Below are 16610 nucleotides of genomic sequence, written 5' to 3' on the forward strand. Positions count from 1 at the left end.
GAACACTGCCTGCAGTTCAGCCGGAAAGTCTTTTGATTTTCATCGTGTGAATGTTGGTTGCAGCTGAGTCACTCATAGCTTCACGGTTGCGATGATGAGTGGAGAATTTTTAGTTTTTTACAGAATCTAGCCAAAACCAGCAGTTTATTTTTGGCAAATTTTTAAACGAAACGTGTAGAAGAAAGTGAGTTTGATGAAATATGACAATCCTAAGCGGAGATTTGGTTCATTTTCTGGATGTGACACATGAGTAGTTCAAAGACTGTCGGTAACTTTCTGTGTTTACAGTTTCAGGCTCTGATAAATGGCGTCATTTGGTAGATTTATTTATCTTTAGTTCAATAGTCCCTCTGTGAGGATTTAAAACAGGCGCTGAAGATGGAATCAAAAGGAGGACGGCATGAATTTGTAAAAAAATACGGACACAACATTTAGCATCCTGAGCCAGACGTGCTGCATTGCGTACGTCGTAAATTGCAGCCTTTGCTATTTCCTAATTGCATTGTTTCGAATTGCACTTTGAATTTGAAATCGATTAATTGCTGAGCGTCGTCGCAGCTCGTCTCGTCCTCGCTGCTGCAACGGAGCTTCAAGTCATTTTTCGCAGCACACCTGTGCAGTGGACTCAAACAGATCCTTTTTTTTTTCTCTTTAAAATTAAGTGATGTTTTTCAAATGACCTTTTTTTTTTTGAACCCGTATTTAATTTTATTGTACTCGACTGTCATCTCGGGCGTTGCGGGAAAAATGTTTAAAAATTGGAAAATAATTGGTTTTGACTGAAAACGCTGCTGTCAAAACGTGAAGAGTCTTTTCATGCCCTTTTCTGTCTTTTCATTCCCACGGCAGAGCAAATCTTGTGCAAAGAAAATGGATTCACTGACCATTAACTTGTGTCTTTTCTCCTCTGCCCTCTCAGGAACCATGGGAATACCACTACCCAACTGCGTTTGGGAACCGATATGTTGAACATGTCCGACTGAGGGACTGTTTCCTGGGCGGTGAAAGACAAATGGTAAAAGATTAATAATAGAGGACTTCTCCCCCCCCCCTCCCCGAAAGCACAGCTCGCTCCTGATCCTCACCTCTTTACGTCCAGCATCTTCCCGAGTCGGACGGCTCTGAATGACAAGATGCAGTAATGGAAGTCCGCGTGCCATTCAGCGCCGTCGCCATGAAGCAGCTCAGAGGGTAGGGTCTGCCGTGAGCTCGCCTCACCCTACCCGCCCGTCGGCTCCCCCCTCCCCACGTTGAATCCCGCGTTGAATCCCCGACCCGCCTTCTCGACCCGCCCACCTCCACCTCCGCCACGGCTTTGGAAGACGAACATGACGTGCGTTGCGACGACACTGGTTGATGTCTGATAGATATACCTCTGAGGTGTCGAGCGCAAAACCGGTGGAGCAATGAATGGCGGAAAGGACTGCGAGGCGGGAGATGAGAGGCAGGCCGTCCCTGTCCAGGTCCCCATTGGCTGGCAGCGGAAGGCGGAGCACGGCGGCGGCGTCGTGTACATAAGGTAAGGAAACTACAAACACACAGAGAGTGTTCCAGCGCCTTTAAAGTTCTGTCAGCACTCTGAAGGGTTCATCTTTCACTGCAATATAACAACACAGCCATGACTGGAAGGAGAGAGAACGTAAACATGTCTTCTGACAAAGTTATAATGCCATCTCTTCCAGTAATTGTTTTACAGAAATGAAAATAAACTGGTGGTGTTACCAGTAGTGGAGAAGAAATCATGACCCTACACATTATAGATATTTTACTACTTATATTTTTTGTTTGTTTCCATACTTGTCTGCTCTCTGTGGGAACACAGCCTGCAGTTCAACCGAGGATTTTCTCTTTACGTCACTGTCAGAAGCAGCAAGATCCACATTTACATCAAGAAGAGTTTTTTTTTTTTTTTTTTTTTAAGTACACAATCTAGTTATTACTTTATTTTTGGATGAAAAAAAAGAAGTCCTTTTTTGTTTGCGGATTTTGGTTTTTGATTTTGTTTTGTTTTCTTATTAGTTTTTATTTAATCAATTTTATTCATTTGTTTATTTATCTCCCCCCAGCTCAGGCCAACCCTCTTACATGTACATTTCATGCATTGTTATAATGTAGATTTTGGAAATAAAATAAAATCTGATTATTAAAAAAAATAAAAATAAAAAATAAGACGTGCAAACTAAAGTGATTTTAACGATATATCACAATTTTAAGCTACGTTTACATTAATTTTCTATTTTGCAGCACATTTTTTAGTTAAACTGGAATCAACGTAAACAGCACAGAAAAAAAGAAGTGGTGACGACATATTATAGATATTTTCCTAGTTGCTCTGTGTAAACACTGCCTGCAGTTGAGCTGAAAACTCCCTGAATTTTTGTCACGTCACTAATAGATTCAGGTTTGCATTAAGGAGCACAGAATTTTTTGTTTTTTACAGAATCTAGCAAAAGCAAACAGTTTATTTTTGGCAAATTGTTGAATGAAACATGAAATCTCACGATTATAAGATGAGATTTGATTCAGTTTCCCAACGTATACGTTGTTAAATAACCACTGGATGTTCCTTATCCTACAAATCTCTCTGTTGGTGCACATTCTGGATCAGATAAATTGTGTAATTGCATAGGTCACCTTAATTTTGTGAATTTATGGCATTTAGTAAAGCTTGATAGGAGTGTTATTTATAGTTCTTTAGTTATGTCAGGACAAGTAGCCAAAAATAAGCTAAAAATATTTCTTTAAATTTTGCTTAATTCAACATATCTCATGTAAACATTCTGCAACTGCACCAGATTCTGTGAAATTATTTATTTTTTTAAAATTCTACATTACTTGGAGCAACCACAAAGCCATGTCTCACTCAGCTGCAACCAGCAGACTGAACTGCAGGCTGTGTTTCCAGAGCAGAGAGAAGACGACAAGAGAGACTAGCAGGAAAATAAAACATATTTGATCTGATATCAATAGAATAAATACAGCTTGAATCAAAAACAGTGAACAAAGGAGCAAGATGTTGGAAGATACAGTGAGCATGGTGAAACATCTTGATGTGCAAACTCATATCAAAAACGTCAAGTTTGTAGAGGTTGTAAAAATGTAAGTATTACAATATCCATAGTATGGAGAGCCACCATTTTTTACCTCCAGCATTTGTAACACCTATGGGCACGACTTAAAATATGTAAATATATGACAGGAGCAAAAAAAACGAGCAGGGTTTAGATCAGCTAATTGCTTTTTTTTTGGACAAATAAAGCACAGAAATATGATTTCTCAGCAAAAACCCAATGAACTGAATTAAATTTAAATATGTAGGTTTGATGTTTCTTCACATTTGTACCAACAACCATCGGCAAATTAAAACAACAGTGAGTGAAATACATATTTCTGCACAATGACATTTTTATCAACTAATTATTCCATTACGAGTGTGTTCTGTTGCTACAGGCAGATTTAGTTTAATCATAAAAAAGGCAGTTGACGTCGCACATCAAAGCTCAGCGTCAGGTTTTGGTGTCGGCCGCTCAGAATCAAAGCGTGCCCATCAGGTTTGTTTACTGTCCTCACACGGTTCGAGTTTCTCTAATTGATTGGCTCTGCAGGAGACCAACAGAAACATGGTGACTTTCTGATGATGTCGCGTGCTGTGTTGAGTCATGGCTCAACCGCTCGAGTGAAGCTGCGGTGCGTTTGACATCTAAAAATCAAAAAAATCTCTTCAACATATTGTGCTTTGGGAGGCTGCTGGTAGCACTGCAATAAGCAACCCACCGACCCAGGTAAACTGCAGCCCACGTGTTTGCTCAGACGGCAACAAAATCTGGTGAATTTTTGAATGCGGACGACAGATTTAACCCAAAGAATCCACCCGGCTGGTTCCTCCACCAGTCGCCGTGTCACGTAGGCTGGAAGTCCTTCCTTGTATTTACCAGCCACAATGAACTAAAGCAGTCGGCTGGTGTCAGGTTTATTTTGGGTGTTGGAAAGAATCCTGTCTACTTCTGTGACCGTGGCCTGATACTGTCACTGCACACTTGTATTTGCTAATGTTCTTTTACATTTAAAGTGTGCATTTGCTTCAGGGACGTGCAATCCTCGCAGCCGCTGCGATTGATGATTCAGTCGCTGGGTGTTTTTGTCAGCGAACCAGTGTATATGTTTGATAGCAACTACCAGTGGAACATACTGTTCTTCAGTCACTGGAGGTATTTTTCTCTAGATTTCCTTCACACAAAGCCCCCTGTTATTTATTAAGGCTTTACAGCAGCTATGACCTCCTAATGTTTAGTTTTAGTCCTTCAGTAATCCTCATTTTACACTCATGAACCGACTAAGAAATATTCCTATAACGTGCAGCCACCTCCTCCTGCATTTGGCCTGGAAATGTTTTAGAATGCCTGTTTTAATACATACGGATTGTGATTTAAAGAATCCCTCCGTGGTGCAGCATTGTAGAGTGGGAGGATTTTACTGTTTGATTTCATGGTTACGAGTCTGCAAACGCTGCCTGAAGGAGCTGCTAACCTACCTAAAAAAAAAGAAAAAATCATGTGTATGTCTGTCAGTGGAGCATTTCAGGGTGCAATGGTTTCTTTTCTTCTTCTGAGTCAGGCATGAAGCTGCAGCAGGAGCACGGAGCCTTAAAAATGTTCGGTTTAATGATAGGGATTATCAGTTCTCGGGAGCTTCTGTCTAAAAATACGGAATTATGTTCGAAGATCCGTGTCAAAAGTGCTGCAACGTGTTTTACAAAAGGGGAATTTGTGCCGTGGAGCGTCGCCAGTTTCATGTTGTTGTTGTTTTGTGTGTGTGTGCAGTCCCAGTGGCTCGGTGCTGTCCAGCTTGGAGCAGGTGAAGACCTACCTGCTGACAGATGGAACCTGCAAATGCGGCCTGGAGTGCCCGCTCATCCTCCACAAGGTAATGCTTTGTTTCCATTTTACTTAAAATGCAGCAGCCAGACTCTCAACAATAGGCTGTATATACAAGGTGGACGTCACCCAGTGGTTTGTGGAGCACCGTTCTGAAACCTCCACATTGGAATTTGGCCGTCACCATATTGTTGTTTTTTTTTTTTTTTTGAGACCGGATGCAACCAGGACACCAGGCATGCCCATTTGGTAGCAACCTGTCAATTACAAGGTAGCCCTGCCCTAGAACATACCCTGCTTTATCTTGTATTTTACTCTAAATAGCACCATAATTTACCAAATGAGGACCATGCTGTTCCTAAAAAGGCCTTAAACTAGCGATTGAGACCATAAACTAATTCAGAAGACGCTTACTACGGTAACAAATCAAGTGAGAAGTTGGTTTATTTTCTCCTCTATGCAGTCAGCCCCCTGCTGGTTGTTAGATAGAACTCCGGTTTAAGGAGCATCAATGTGGGCTTCACTTTCCAGACCTGGAGGCTTTGTCCATCTTTTATTTGTCGTGCCTCAATAATGTATTTACCCCCTTCTTTTGCTTTTCAACATTGATTCATGTTCAATATAATTTGGCTTTTTTTTTTTTTTTTTTACAGGAATTTACAAAAAGACTAGTCTTTCACGTCAAAATAATGTCAGTTAATCAAACATATAACAGGTGAAATAAGTGACTCCAGAAATATTCACCACCTTCAAGTCAGTATTTAGTAAATGAACCTCAGCAGTGCACATCCATAAACTGAAATTTTAGCCCTTGATTCTTTGCAAAACTATCCGGTTGCACAGGGATAATTAGTAAACATCTCTTTTCAAGTCCAGCCACAAATTCTCGATTCAGGTCTGGGCTGTGACTCGGCCGCTCCAGAACATTCACCTTGTAATCTTTAAACCATTTCTTTGTAGCTATGGCTGTTTGCTTCGGCTCAACGTCTCCCTGGAAAACCATTTTTCTCCCAAGTAGCAGCTCTCTGCATCAGGTTGTCCTCCAGGATTTCCCTATACTTTGCTGCATTCATTTTACCCTCTACCTGTACAAGCCTTCCAGGGCCTGCTGCTGAGAGGCATGGCTACATCATGATGATGCCACCACCGTGCTTCATGGTGGAGGTGCTGTGTTTGTGATGACGTGCATCGTTCGGTGTAGCGTCCATCTGATGAACACACAGCTCAATTTTGGTCCTTCTTCAGAGTCTCTCACAAGCCCTCTGACAAACTGTAGCTGATACTAAATATGAAGTTTTTCCAACAGTAGTTTTCTTTTTGCCAGTTTCCAATAAAGCTTTGACTGGTGAAGAACACAGCAATTGTTAAATGCACAGTAAAAGCTTGCAACTCCCTTATGAGTCATAGATTACGTTAACAGTCAACAATCAATCATTGAAATGGATGGATGTTTTTATCTGTGGCGATAAAACGGTTTTTAACTACAGTTAATGTTTGCCGCAAAATCATATCGGTTACATGCGGAATTTGAGGAACAGATCAAGTTTCTGAATCATAAATTAAATCCTGATTTTAAACTGCTGTTTAACAATTGACCTTGACAAAATCTAAAGTATTGAACACAGCAAACAAGCTGCATTCCTCCACATCAATTAACCTGTAACTTTATTAATATCTGTACAGCGGTTTGTTATTAGAATAACCCTGATGGCTGATCTACATGATGGAGCGACTTGTTCACTTAATCCAGCTGCTGGAAAACACTTTGTTAAATAATCTGTCGGTCTTTACTTCCACCTCTAAATTATATTTATATTAAGGCAAAGAGTTGCCAGTGCACTTCATTATTTTAATGTTGTAAGCATTGAATCAGTCTTGCTCTCCTGAACGTCAGCTGGCCTGTGTTAGCATTTGAAAGTCCTAGCTTAGCGTGAGCCTCGGGTAGCTAGCTAAACACAACAAGACACCTTGTTACATCTTTAAGTCTGCAGAGTTCAGCCTCAGTTAGCAGCTAGACAGCAGCGAGGTGCGCTCGTTTAATTGTCGTGGTTGTCAGCAAACGCACCTGTAACTGTATCTCATTAAACAGTAGTAAGATGCTCCACCTGGTGGCACAACCAGGTACTACAGCAAAGCTACAAAACATTTCCTGACATGCATGTCCTTCGTCTTCTGCCAAATCCATTCATATATTTTTAATAAATCCAGTTATTAACGACAATCGTTTGAGAACAGTTCCACCTCAATATATGTGTTAAGAGGCACTTTAGTTTGCACTGAGATTAATTTTAAAATAGTTTTAAAACGCTCGTCTTGACAGAGATTGCGTTTGTTTTAAACAGAAGGAAATTATGTCGCCTATGATCCTGTTTCTTTGCATTTTTGTGAGCTTCTGTCTCTTCAAGAATCTCAGTCGACTGAGGGGTCTCCAGCAAATGATTCGACTCATCGACTTTCAGGATGCACTTGCACTCGCTGCCAGCCACTGAGAATGAGTGTTTGCTAAACGCCTCTTCAGACTTACATGATATTTTAATTCAGAGCAGACAATCAGCTCTTGACACGTCTCGGCCTCGAGATAGGACACGTTACGTATCTGACATTTGTGACCGGAGCTGGGAAGGAGGAGGAAAGGGGGCTGAGGAAGGAATAAACATGTCTGTGAGGGAGAAGCGAGCGGCGTCACAACAGTCAAACGAAGGTGAAAACCACTTCTGACAGGCTGTTGTTAAAGTGATGCTTTTGTTTTTGTTCAAATGGTCTTTTGAGCATCAAAAAGTCACCTCTGTCGGCTTGAAAGGTGGCTTTAAAAAGTTTTGTCCTTCACGGAGCGAGGTGGACGTGGTCATCTCGAATTAATGGCAGTTCACGGCGGTTTTCATGGTGAGAAAAGGTGAAAAGAAAGCTCTCAAACCAGCCCGGCAGTATAATCTACCCTTCCATATGCTCAGGATACATGAAATAAATTCAACCTTTTCTGATCTCTGTGAAGGACCGAACTACAAATGTTAGGGTGTTGCGAGACGTCCACCGTATCACATTACATGAGGTAATCCGACCGATTATCCTTCTCGATGCTAAATTTGTCCCCAACACTCCTGTCATGTCCGTCGGATCAGGCCATTATCGAGCCGATTTCGTCTGGTCTGGGAAAATGTTTACTGCTCTTTTTGTTTTTGTTTTTTTAAGGTTTTAATAAGCAGATGTAAACCCAGCAAACCGAGAACATTCTCCTCCCTGCGTCCCTTTACGAGCCCCTCAAATTGTCTTCTAGCGGCAGAAAATGCAGAAATTTCCCTGCATATGGGACGCATTCTGTGACACCAATGTGCAAGATTCTTTCCCTGCTCTTCTTAACTGTCTTAAGATGTGGGATATTACTTCAAGGTGCTCAGGAGACTCGTCATATTTATCTGTGACTTTGTCGATATACATTGCAGTCTGTGCTGTTTAGACAGCCCCGAGAGATGAGAGAAAAACACAGCGACTGGTAGATCTGGCTCCAATTTACATAATATTCAAGGGTTGTCACATGACGCAAGGAAGCAGCTTGGTGACTTAATAACTGAACCACGCCATCCTTATCCGGGGCCCTCGGCATCCTTGGGGGGTCCTCTGATTAGTCGCAATCCGTGATAATAAGCTTACTGTTATCTTTGGATTCATGATCACGGGATATCCCAGTTTTCACTTGAATGAGTGAAGTCATGTGTACCGCTTCTCAAATGGATAAGTAATGTGTTGGGGCTGCTGCGATTAGCAAACTCAATCAGTGATGCTGAGAATGACATCAATAGTCCAGTGTTTTTCTTCACTATCCATATGTAATTGTCAGTTTTTGGCTCCAGTCATTGGTCAGCTGCAGTCGGCACTACCGTTTAAAACAAAGGCAGCAGAGTCCAGTTCAGTTTCCAAAGACCCAAGACTTGGAAAGTCTGTGAGCACTTAAAAAAACTCCTAAAACAAAAAGGAAGCTTTTACTAGATCACAACTAACACTGAATTTTTGGGTCTGATACCGATTATAGGGAGTAAGAAACTCTAATATTGATATATTGCCTGATATTGTTTTTATGTAATTACCAATAAAAGTGTTCTTATTCACATGTTTTTCTGTTTTTGTGATCAGACAGCAGAACGATTATGAATGTTGATTGGAACAACATCTTTATCATGTTGGCAGCTTAGCTTTAAAGTTTTGTCCTTGAATTTCTAAACGTGTGTTGACATTTCATTCTGTGCTGCTTTATACATTGACATACAGTTTGTCAAATGAAAATGAACTCAAATGAAACAGTCACCTTGCTTTTTTAAAAGAAAAATAATCTGTTGAGATTAATTAACTGATCGGTAAACTAGGAGAAAAAGAATCGGCGGAAAAACAGCGACAGTTGAAACCCAAAGATACGACACAACGTTTAAGCACGTAGCTGTGACTTTATATCTGTTTGACTCTCTTTCATCGTCTTCCTCAGGTGTTCAACTTCGACCCAGGGGCGGCTGTCAAGCAGAGGACAGCAGAGGATGTGAAAGCAGATGAAGACGTCACCAAACTCTGCATTCACAAGAGGAAGCTTCTGGCCGTGGCCACGCTGCACAAGAGCATGGAGACGCACCCACCGCTGACGCTGACCAGTCCAGGGGGAGGTACGAGTCCATGGAAATACAGCTGTTAGTCCTCTGAAGTCGTGTTTCATTTTCAAAGCAGCCCAAAGACTCAGTGTAGAGTATGCAGAGGGAAACCTGCAGCAGCTTGTTATGTAATTTTGCTGAATGAAGCACGAACAACCAGCCAAGTGTTAATGCAAATTGGATTTTAATTGAAATACTGTTTGTTTATTAAATGTTGATGAGAAATTTTTACGTCAAAATATAAAATAATTTGGGATTTTTAAGCCTCTATCTTGAGAATTTATGCAAAAAATTAATTTTCTGTTTAAATGTTTAAGCATTAACTGGCAGAACCAGCCCGTGGATTTTAAAGGCATGTAACGCGTTTTAAAAATCAGCAAAATTACACCATTTATTACAACCACAAACTATAAAAACGTCAAGAATTGTCAGATTTCCAAGGGAGACAAAAATGAAAATAGTAAATGACCAACAAGCTAATTTTTTTCCTAATATTTGTAACATCTGCAAGTTTAGTCAATTTTTGTAAAATGCATAATCAACGAAATTCTACTTTTATTTTTTCATGATTTATGACATTATTGTTTTATTAGACTGCATAGAAGCCATTTCTTTGTTCTTTATATAGACATGTAAAAATGAGCCCACAGTGAGTAAAAATGTGACAAGAGCAAAAACTGTCCCAAACTGGTTGGAGTTCAGTTTCTTTCATTTGAAACCGTTGTTTTTATTTATTGCAGCCACTGTGGCCTGTAGATCAATGCATTGTATTTGCTCCATATTGTTGATATTAATTTAACTAAAACCGGCTTTGTTTGCCTTTCAGGTACGTCATCTGTGGTTGCTGTGCATTCCACGACTCAACGAGCAATAAGGACTAAACCCCACGATGGCCTGCCCAACGCTGTTGGCCCCGACTGCAAGAATCCTTTCAAGATGATGATGGCAGCTGGACAGCAGCAGCAGCAGAGGCTGTATCCACCCCAGGAGATGGGGGGAGCCCAGCAGCCAGAGCTCTACTCTGGGTACGCCAGGCCTCAGAGGCTGGGCAGTGGGGAACCAGGCCCTAAATCCCCTTACCGGGCTGGCTATGGAGGCATGCTGAGCCCACCTCCCTCCAGTGCTAAGCTGTATGGAGATGGCTCACAGTCTCCCAGTGCAGACACTCTGGGCAGCCCTGAGGGCTTTCAAAGGACCAATCCTTGTGGGTTTCCTGGAGCCGGCAGTCCTGGCTCAGCCTCCATCCACGGGAACACGAGGACGCCTCTTTCCCCACCCAGTGTGATGCTCCACGGCTCCCCTGCGGGCCAGCCATCCTGCGCCATGACAGGAAGGACTAGCACGCCCCTCTCCCCAACGGCCACTGCCAAAAGCCCTGTCATGAACATGAACATGCCACGGGGGAATTTTCCCCCTGGTATGGATATGCCCCGTGCAGCGTTTCACCATAAAACACAGCCCCCTGTGCACCCTGTACCGCCCCCTCCATCCATACCGCCATCCTGTGCCCTTCAGAAAAGGCAGTTGACCTCTGAAAAGGACCCCTTAGGCATCCTGGACCCCATCCCCAGCAAACCAGTCAGCCAGCCCCCCACCAATGCCCCAAACCCTTCCAACTTCCAGCCTAACATCCACTCTCAGGTACAAATGATGAATGTAAACATACCCCCTCCCGCCATCGTTCCCTTGCCAAGCAACTTACCTTTACCCACAGTGAAGCCTGGGCCTGTGGGGCATGGCGGCCATGTTCAAAGGACTCAACAGGGTGGTCCGGCTTCCTCCATGTCTCCTTCCCCTGTCACCTCCCCTGTCCACATGGCTGGGCCTGCGCACGGGAGGATGGAGGCCTCCCCTCATCGCTCACGTTCGTCCTCCACCTCCTCTGACCATGGGAACTTTGCAATGCCCTCAGGGCACCAGGCCCCGTGTGGCACCATGAAGGTTCCTCCTCGTTCCCCCAGGTCGGCAATGGGCTCTCCCAGGCCAGCCATGCCCTCCAGCCCCTCCACCAACAAAACTGACCCTCTCCACCAGTACAAAGACTCCCAGCTGCTGCCTGGGATGGGAAACTCAATTGGCCCCCAGCAGCACAGCAATCCCATGTACTCACCCACCTCTTCCTCCTCATCGTCATCTTCTTTGGCAACCCCCAGCGCTTCCCAGAAGGGCCACCCAGGACTCCTGGGGATGCCCCTCAACCAGATCCTCAACCAACAGAATGCCGCTTCCTTCCCCGCCAGCAGTCTCCTGTCAGCCGCAGCCAAAGCACAGCTAGCAAATCAAAACAAACTCAGCGCTGCTGGCAACAGCACTGCTGGCATGGCAGGTGGTGGTGTTGGCATGTCAGGCATGGGGGCAGGTGGTGGAGGTAACGGAGGGGGTGTCGGGCACCCTGGCTCTATGAGCGGCCCTCGAGGCATGGAGGGACACAGCACTTTAAACCCCATGCTCCCGCCAAACTCTACCATGCTGCTCAACACTCCTGAGGGCCAGAGTGGCCGGGCGGCTCTCAGAGACAAGCTCATGGCCCAGCAGAGGGATCCCATGCGCAAACGGAAGCAGTCATCGGGCAACGCTGCGGTGAACCACGACAACACTAACAACATGGTCTACAACATGCTTAACAAACCAGGCATGGGAGGACCCCACATGCCGGGGCCCAGTGCCACTGAGCAGCTGAGAAAAGTGGGCCGACTTGGAAACCTTCACCCGAACACCTCTATGGCTCAGCTTCTGCAGTCCATGAGCTGCCAGAGTTCTCACAACCTGGCTGGGAACAGCCATCGTCCAGGCCTTAGCCCCGGCCCTGGTGCTCAAGGAGCTGCGCCGCTGCACTACAACGACAGCACGGGCATGGTCCCAGGTGGTCCTCAGCAGAATCTCCTTGTTCAGCAGAGGCTGCGAGGTCCGGGAGATACCATGCAGCACTGCCAGAACATGGATACCGCTGGAGGCCACCTGGGCCCTCGTCCAGGCCAGTTCCCTGACATGATGGCTCAGATGCAGGCCTCTTCCATGAGTAACTGTGGGCCTATGGGTCCAGGCGGTGGACCGGTGGGACCTGACGGCATCCCGCTGGGACGCCCCAACACTAACCCCCCACCACTGTCCCATCCCGGCCCCCATCCCTCACAACTTCACAGTATGGGGCGGACTAACATGGTGATGCCACATGGAGGTGGCGACGGAAGCTGTACCCAGGCTGTCTCTGATGCAGGTGAGTACAAATAAGAAGATGTGCCTGAAAAATGCCTGAAGTCATAAATGTTTTGTCTTAATTGTATGAACATGATTGACTTCAATGTTGACGCTTAAAATGCTGCGCTCATGCACGTTTGGGTTTGCAGGAACAGATGGAGACTAGAGGCTTCACTGTGTATAGCTGACTAGCTAGCATCTCCCGCAGCCTGCATGTGAGACGTTTAGGGAACATCGGTGAATTGTAGGGTCCATCGATAAGCAGATGTTCAGCAAGCAATGTGTTTTGGGTAAAGTTTTGTTATTGTTTAACTTCTACGAGATGCAGGTTTAGATTATTTTAGGTCTTATTTTGAAGCAGATTTGCACATTAGGAGGTACGTAGAAAAACAAGGAAGTGAAAACTGTTTCGTTATTGGGAAGTACAGTAAAAAAACAAAACAAAAATTGTCTCTAAAATCAAGGAACAATCATGATCTCAGTATGAATCAGAATAATTGTGATTATCATTTTGGGGCATAATTAGCCCAAATCAGTTCAAGTAAATCATGATGATGAACAAAAGCAGCTACTCTATTGATTGTGTAAACCATTTAATCAGCACCATAAAGCTCTGTAGAGGAGCCTAAAGCCAGATCTATATACTATCCAAAGCAAAAAACTGTATTAGATGCCTTTATCAATGTTGCTCCATGTAAGAAAGTTTCCAAATGTTTTTTTCAGCTGTTCAAATTATTTTTCATTTTCTGTGCCGATGCACTCCCCCGACAAAACCACACCAGTCATTTGAGAATGATTAATTGTTTATAAATAGCAAGTTATCTGGTGAAAATGTCTGCACTTTTTCCCATATATATCCCAGAAAAAAAATTTGCAATGTCAGTTTAACCGGTGTTCGCGTTAATTGGACGTTAATTTAATTATCACAGTTGTCACTTTATAATGACAAAAAGCCAAATATGTGCTTATTTATGTTTTTCATTTTTTATTTAGGTATTTTCTTTATTTTTAATTAAGCATTTCACATGTGCTGCTGCTGAATGTTTGGCGTTATTTCACGGTGACACCCTGATTTATTAATTAAAGAGATGATATTGAATTATTATGACATATTTGTGTCATTTCGGTTCCATAAATTCCAGTTATTTTTCTAAAGTGAATATGATAGCGATTACCATCGTAATGGCTACTAATTGTACAAGAGTTTATTGATTAAATAGAAATGTGATTGTTAAAGCTCCTCAGATCATTAATGATCATATTAATTAACATTCAATTTGGCCAAAATGATGGGAATGATTATGTAGTTTTAGTCCGGTGTATAAAAATAATCTGGTTTGGTGACGTCTGACGGTCCAGCGCTGACCTCTCTGTGGCTGGAAGATGGTGTTGATGTCCTGTGCAGTTAATGAGCTTATATCCCCCTCCCTCGCTCGTGATAAGCTCGATGAAGATGTGGTTTCTATGGTTATGAGTGAACTAAAACCAAAGGATTTAGGTGATAGGCCCCGAGCCGAGACAGTCAGACTCCTCCAGTATCTCCGAGCTAATGAGCAGGCCCCTCATCTCTGGAAGCTCGGCTAATTGTCAGTCAGCCAGTGTTTCTCTTTGTTTTATTTGTATGCTAGCATCAGTCAATGGTGTAAGAAGATGGAAATGGGATCTGCATCACGCTTTAAGGGAAGCAGCCCAGATAGGGCGCTCTAAAGAGCTTCTCCCGGCAAGCTGGTCGCTATAGTAACGATAGACCCTGAATAGAGACCAGAGTGAAGCCTTTGATGAGGGTTTAGGCCTGTGTGTGCGTTTGAATGACTGTGTGTGCGTGTCTGTTACTACTTGTGCATTACAGTGTGCGCGCTTCTGTTTATTTGTGTGCATATGAATGACTTTGTGTGTGACTGTATGATTTGTGCGTGCGCGCATTCATGTTTGCGATTGTTTTGAAACCACTGAAAAGACCTAGATCTTGTGTGTGTGTGTGTGTGTTTTTTTCCCCTCCTCCTCCTCCTCTCTGCCTGCTGTGGGACTGGACTCTGAGTTTATGTATTCATTGTGCGTCCGTGTGTCCTCATATGGTTTATAATGGAGATATCACCAAGGTCTGCTGCAGGCCACCTGTTCTTATCACCAGGTGCCCTGTTATTCTGTATTTCTTCTGAGTCGAGTCATTGAAATTCAGGTGGTCTTGTGTAGGCCGCGATGTTTGTCGCCACTGGGATGGCAAAGGGTAGAAAAAGTTGTCGCAAATTGCAGTTTTGACATTTGCAATTTCGATACGCTTACAGTGATATTTACAGTTATTTGCAGTGAACGGTGCCTTAAGAGAACACGATGCAAAATCATGAACAATGACGCAAGCTGTGATTCTGGACTGTATACCAATATGGATATTTCCAAAGCTGGCAAAATTAGATTTCACATTGCAGGCAGGTGTGACTCAACACAAATTGATGTTAAATTCAGTCAACCTGCTTTAGCTTCATTTTTCTGTTTCATACTAGTTTCGATTATCTGACGCCTGCAATGGTGTGGACATTGTCACCGCTACTGTTCGGCGTTGACCTGTTTAGTGTGTAGGCAGCAAGGTCCTGTTGTTGGTCATCCAAGATATCAACTTGAGATGGGACTGTTTTTTTGTTATAATCATCATAAAGTTGCACTGGACTCAAAGCGGTAGTGAAGCAAAGTGGGTGCATTCTACCTGCCAGCCATATTAGCTTAAATAAATCATAAATAATTCTATAATGTCAGTATTTGCAGCATCTTAAATCATTTTAACTGGACTGATATTATTGGACAATATTGCTCTATCACAAATATGTTATCGACGTATACGTGGGCTGATATGTAAAGCACTTTGGGATAAATTAGGTTCTCTCAGCTCTGTCTGCAGCACATGTAGCAGAGTCGGTGCGGAGTAAGGTGGTGTTTTCATAGCAAACTGCTCACGAGTTTGTGGAATACGTTCTGGAAAGTTAATAAGCATCATTTGACTCCCGCATTTTGTACGTATATACATATATATTTATATGTATTCTGTGTATTTAAAGAGTATCAGCTGATGTATTCTCTACTACCTAAAAGTCTGATATCATTCAGTGTCTAATTTTATTCTAGATATTTTGTACGCCAGTGATACCAGCAGACTGGGAGCAGACCAGCTGTCCATATTCATATGATTTCAGAAAATACATCAGCTGGTGATCACAGCACAAGAACTGTTGAGGAATAAAACACAGACAAATCAGCTGCCGGTTTGAGATGATTTGCTTTATTGGTCGATGAGATGTGATACACAAACTGTACTCGACTTTTTGGAAACAAATGCGACCACACCGATGACTTCTTTTACATGACTGAGTAAACGTTGAATGAATAAGTTAGAGCCCATTAGGTTGGGAGAGTTGTAAGTGTTGAAAACAGGGGGTGTTCACATGCAGTTGGTTTCTCCAGCAGCCACAAATAAGAAATTAATCCTAGAAGGCTGTTGATGTTGATGAAAGTAACACTGGAGATTGTCTGACCAATGAAAATTAGTTTGGATGCGAGCACATCGACCAACAAATCAACCCCGATAGATTAAAGCTAGCACATCGCATTTTCATGGCATCTTATCCCTTTTTTCTTATTTCTGTTCACTCATTCATTTTGTATATTCAGTATTGCTTACTAAAATGCATTGAACATATTGGGACTTAAGCTGTTTTCCCAAATACTTATGGGGTTTACACTGACCTACAAACTTATGCTCCTATTTTTCGCTGCCGTTTGTTATCCGTTTGGCTGTTACTGCCTTCTTCAGTTGCCAGAAATATGCTCATACATATACATCTCAGAGCCAAGATAGTAGAACAGGAAATACCAATTTTTAACCCTCTGAACTCCAAGCAGTTTCTGGGCATTTTTT

At 43.0% G+C, this 16610-nt stretch overlaps 1 protein-coding gene across 1 annotated transcript in view; it reads left to right on the forward strand.

The window, feature by feature from the left end:
- Positions 1 to 1313: 1313 nt before the first annotated feature.
- Positions 1314 to 16610, forward strand: part of mbd5 (methyl-CpG binding domain protein 5) — a 22002-nt gene continuing 6705 nt past the window's right edge. The window contains exons 1-4 of the mRNA XM_008305307.1: positions 1314 to 1519; positions 4821 to 4923; positions 9349 to 9520; positions 10332 to 12722. Coding sequence (XP_008303529.1) covers positions 1407 to 1519; positions 4821 to 4923; positions 9349 to 9520; positions 10332 to 12722 — 2779 coding nt within the window. The 5' untranslated portion in view covers positions 1314 to 1406. The remainder of the gene's footprint in view (positions 1520 to 4820; positions 4924 to 9348; positions 9521 to 10331; positions 12723 to 16610) is intronic.

Source organism: Stegastes partitus, unplaced genomic scaffold (assembly GCF_000690725.1).
Source record: "Stegastes partitus isolate 25-593 unplaced genomic scaffold, Stegastes_partitus-1.0.2 Scaffold2468, whole genome shotgun sequence".
Classification (NCBI taxonomy): domain Eukaryota; kingdom Metazoa; phylum Chordata; class Actinopteri; family Pomacentridae; genus Stegastes; species Stegastes partitus.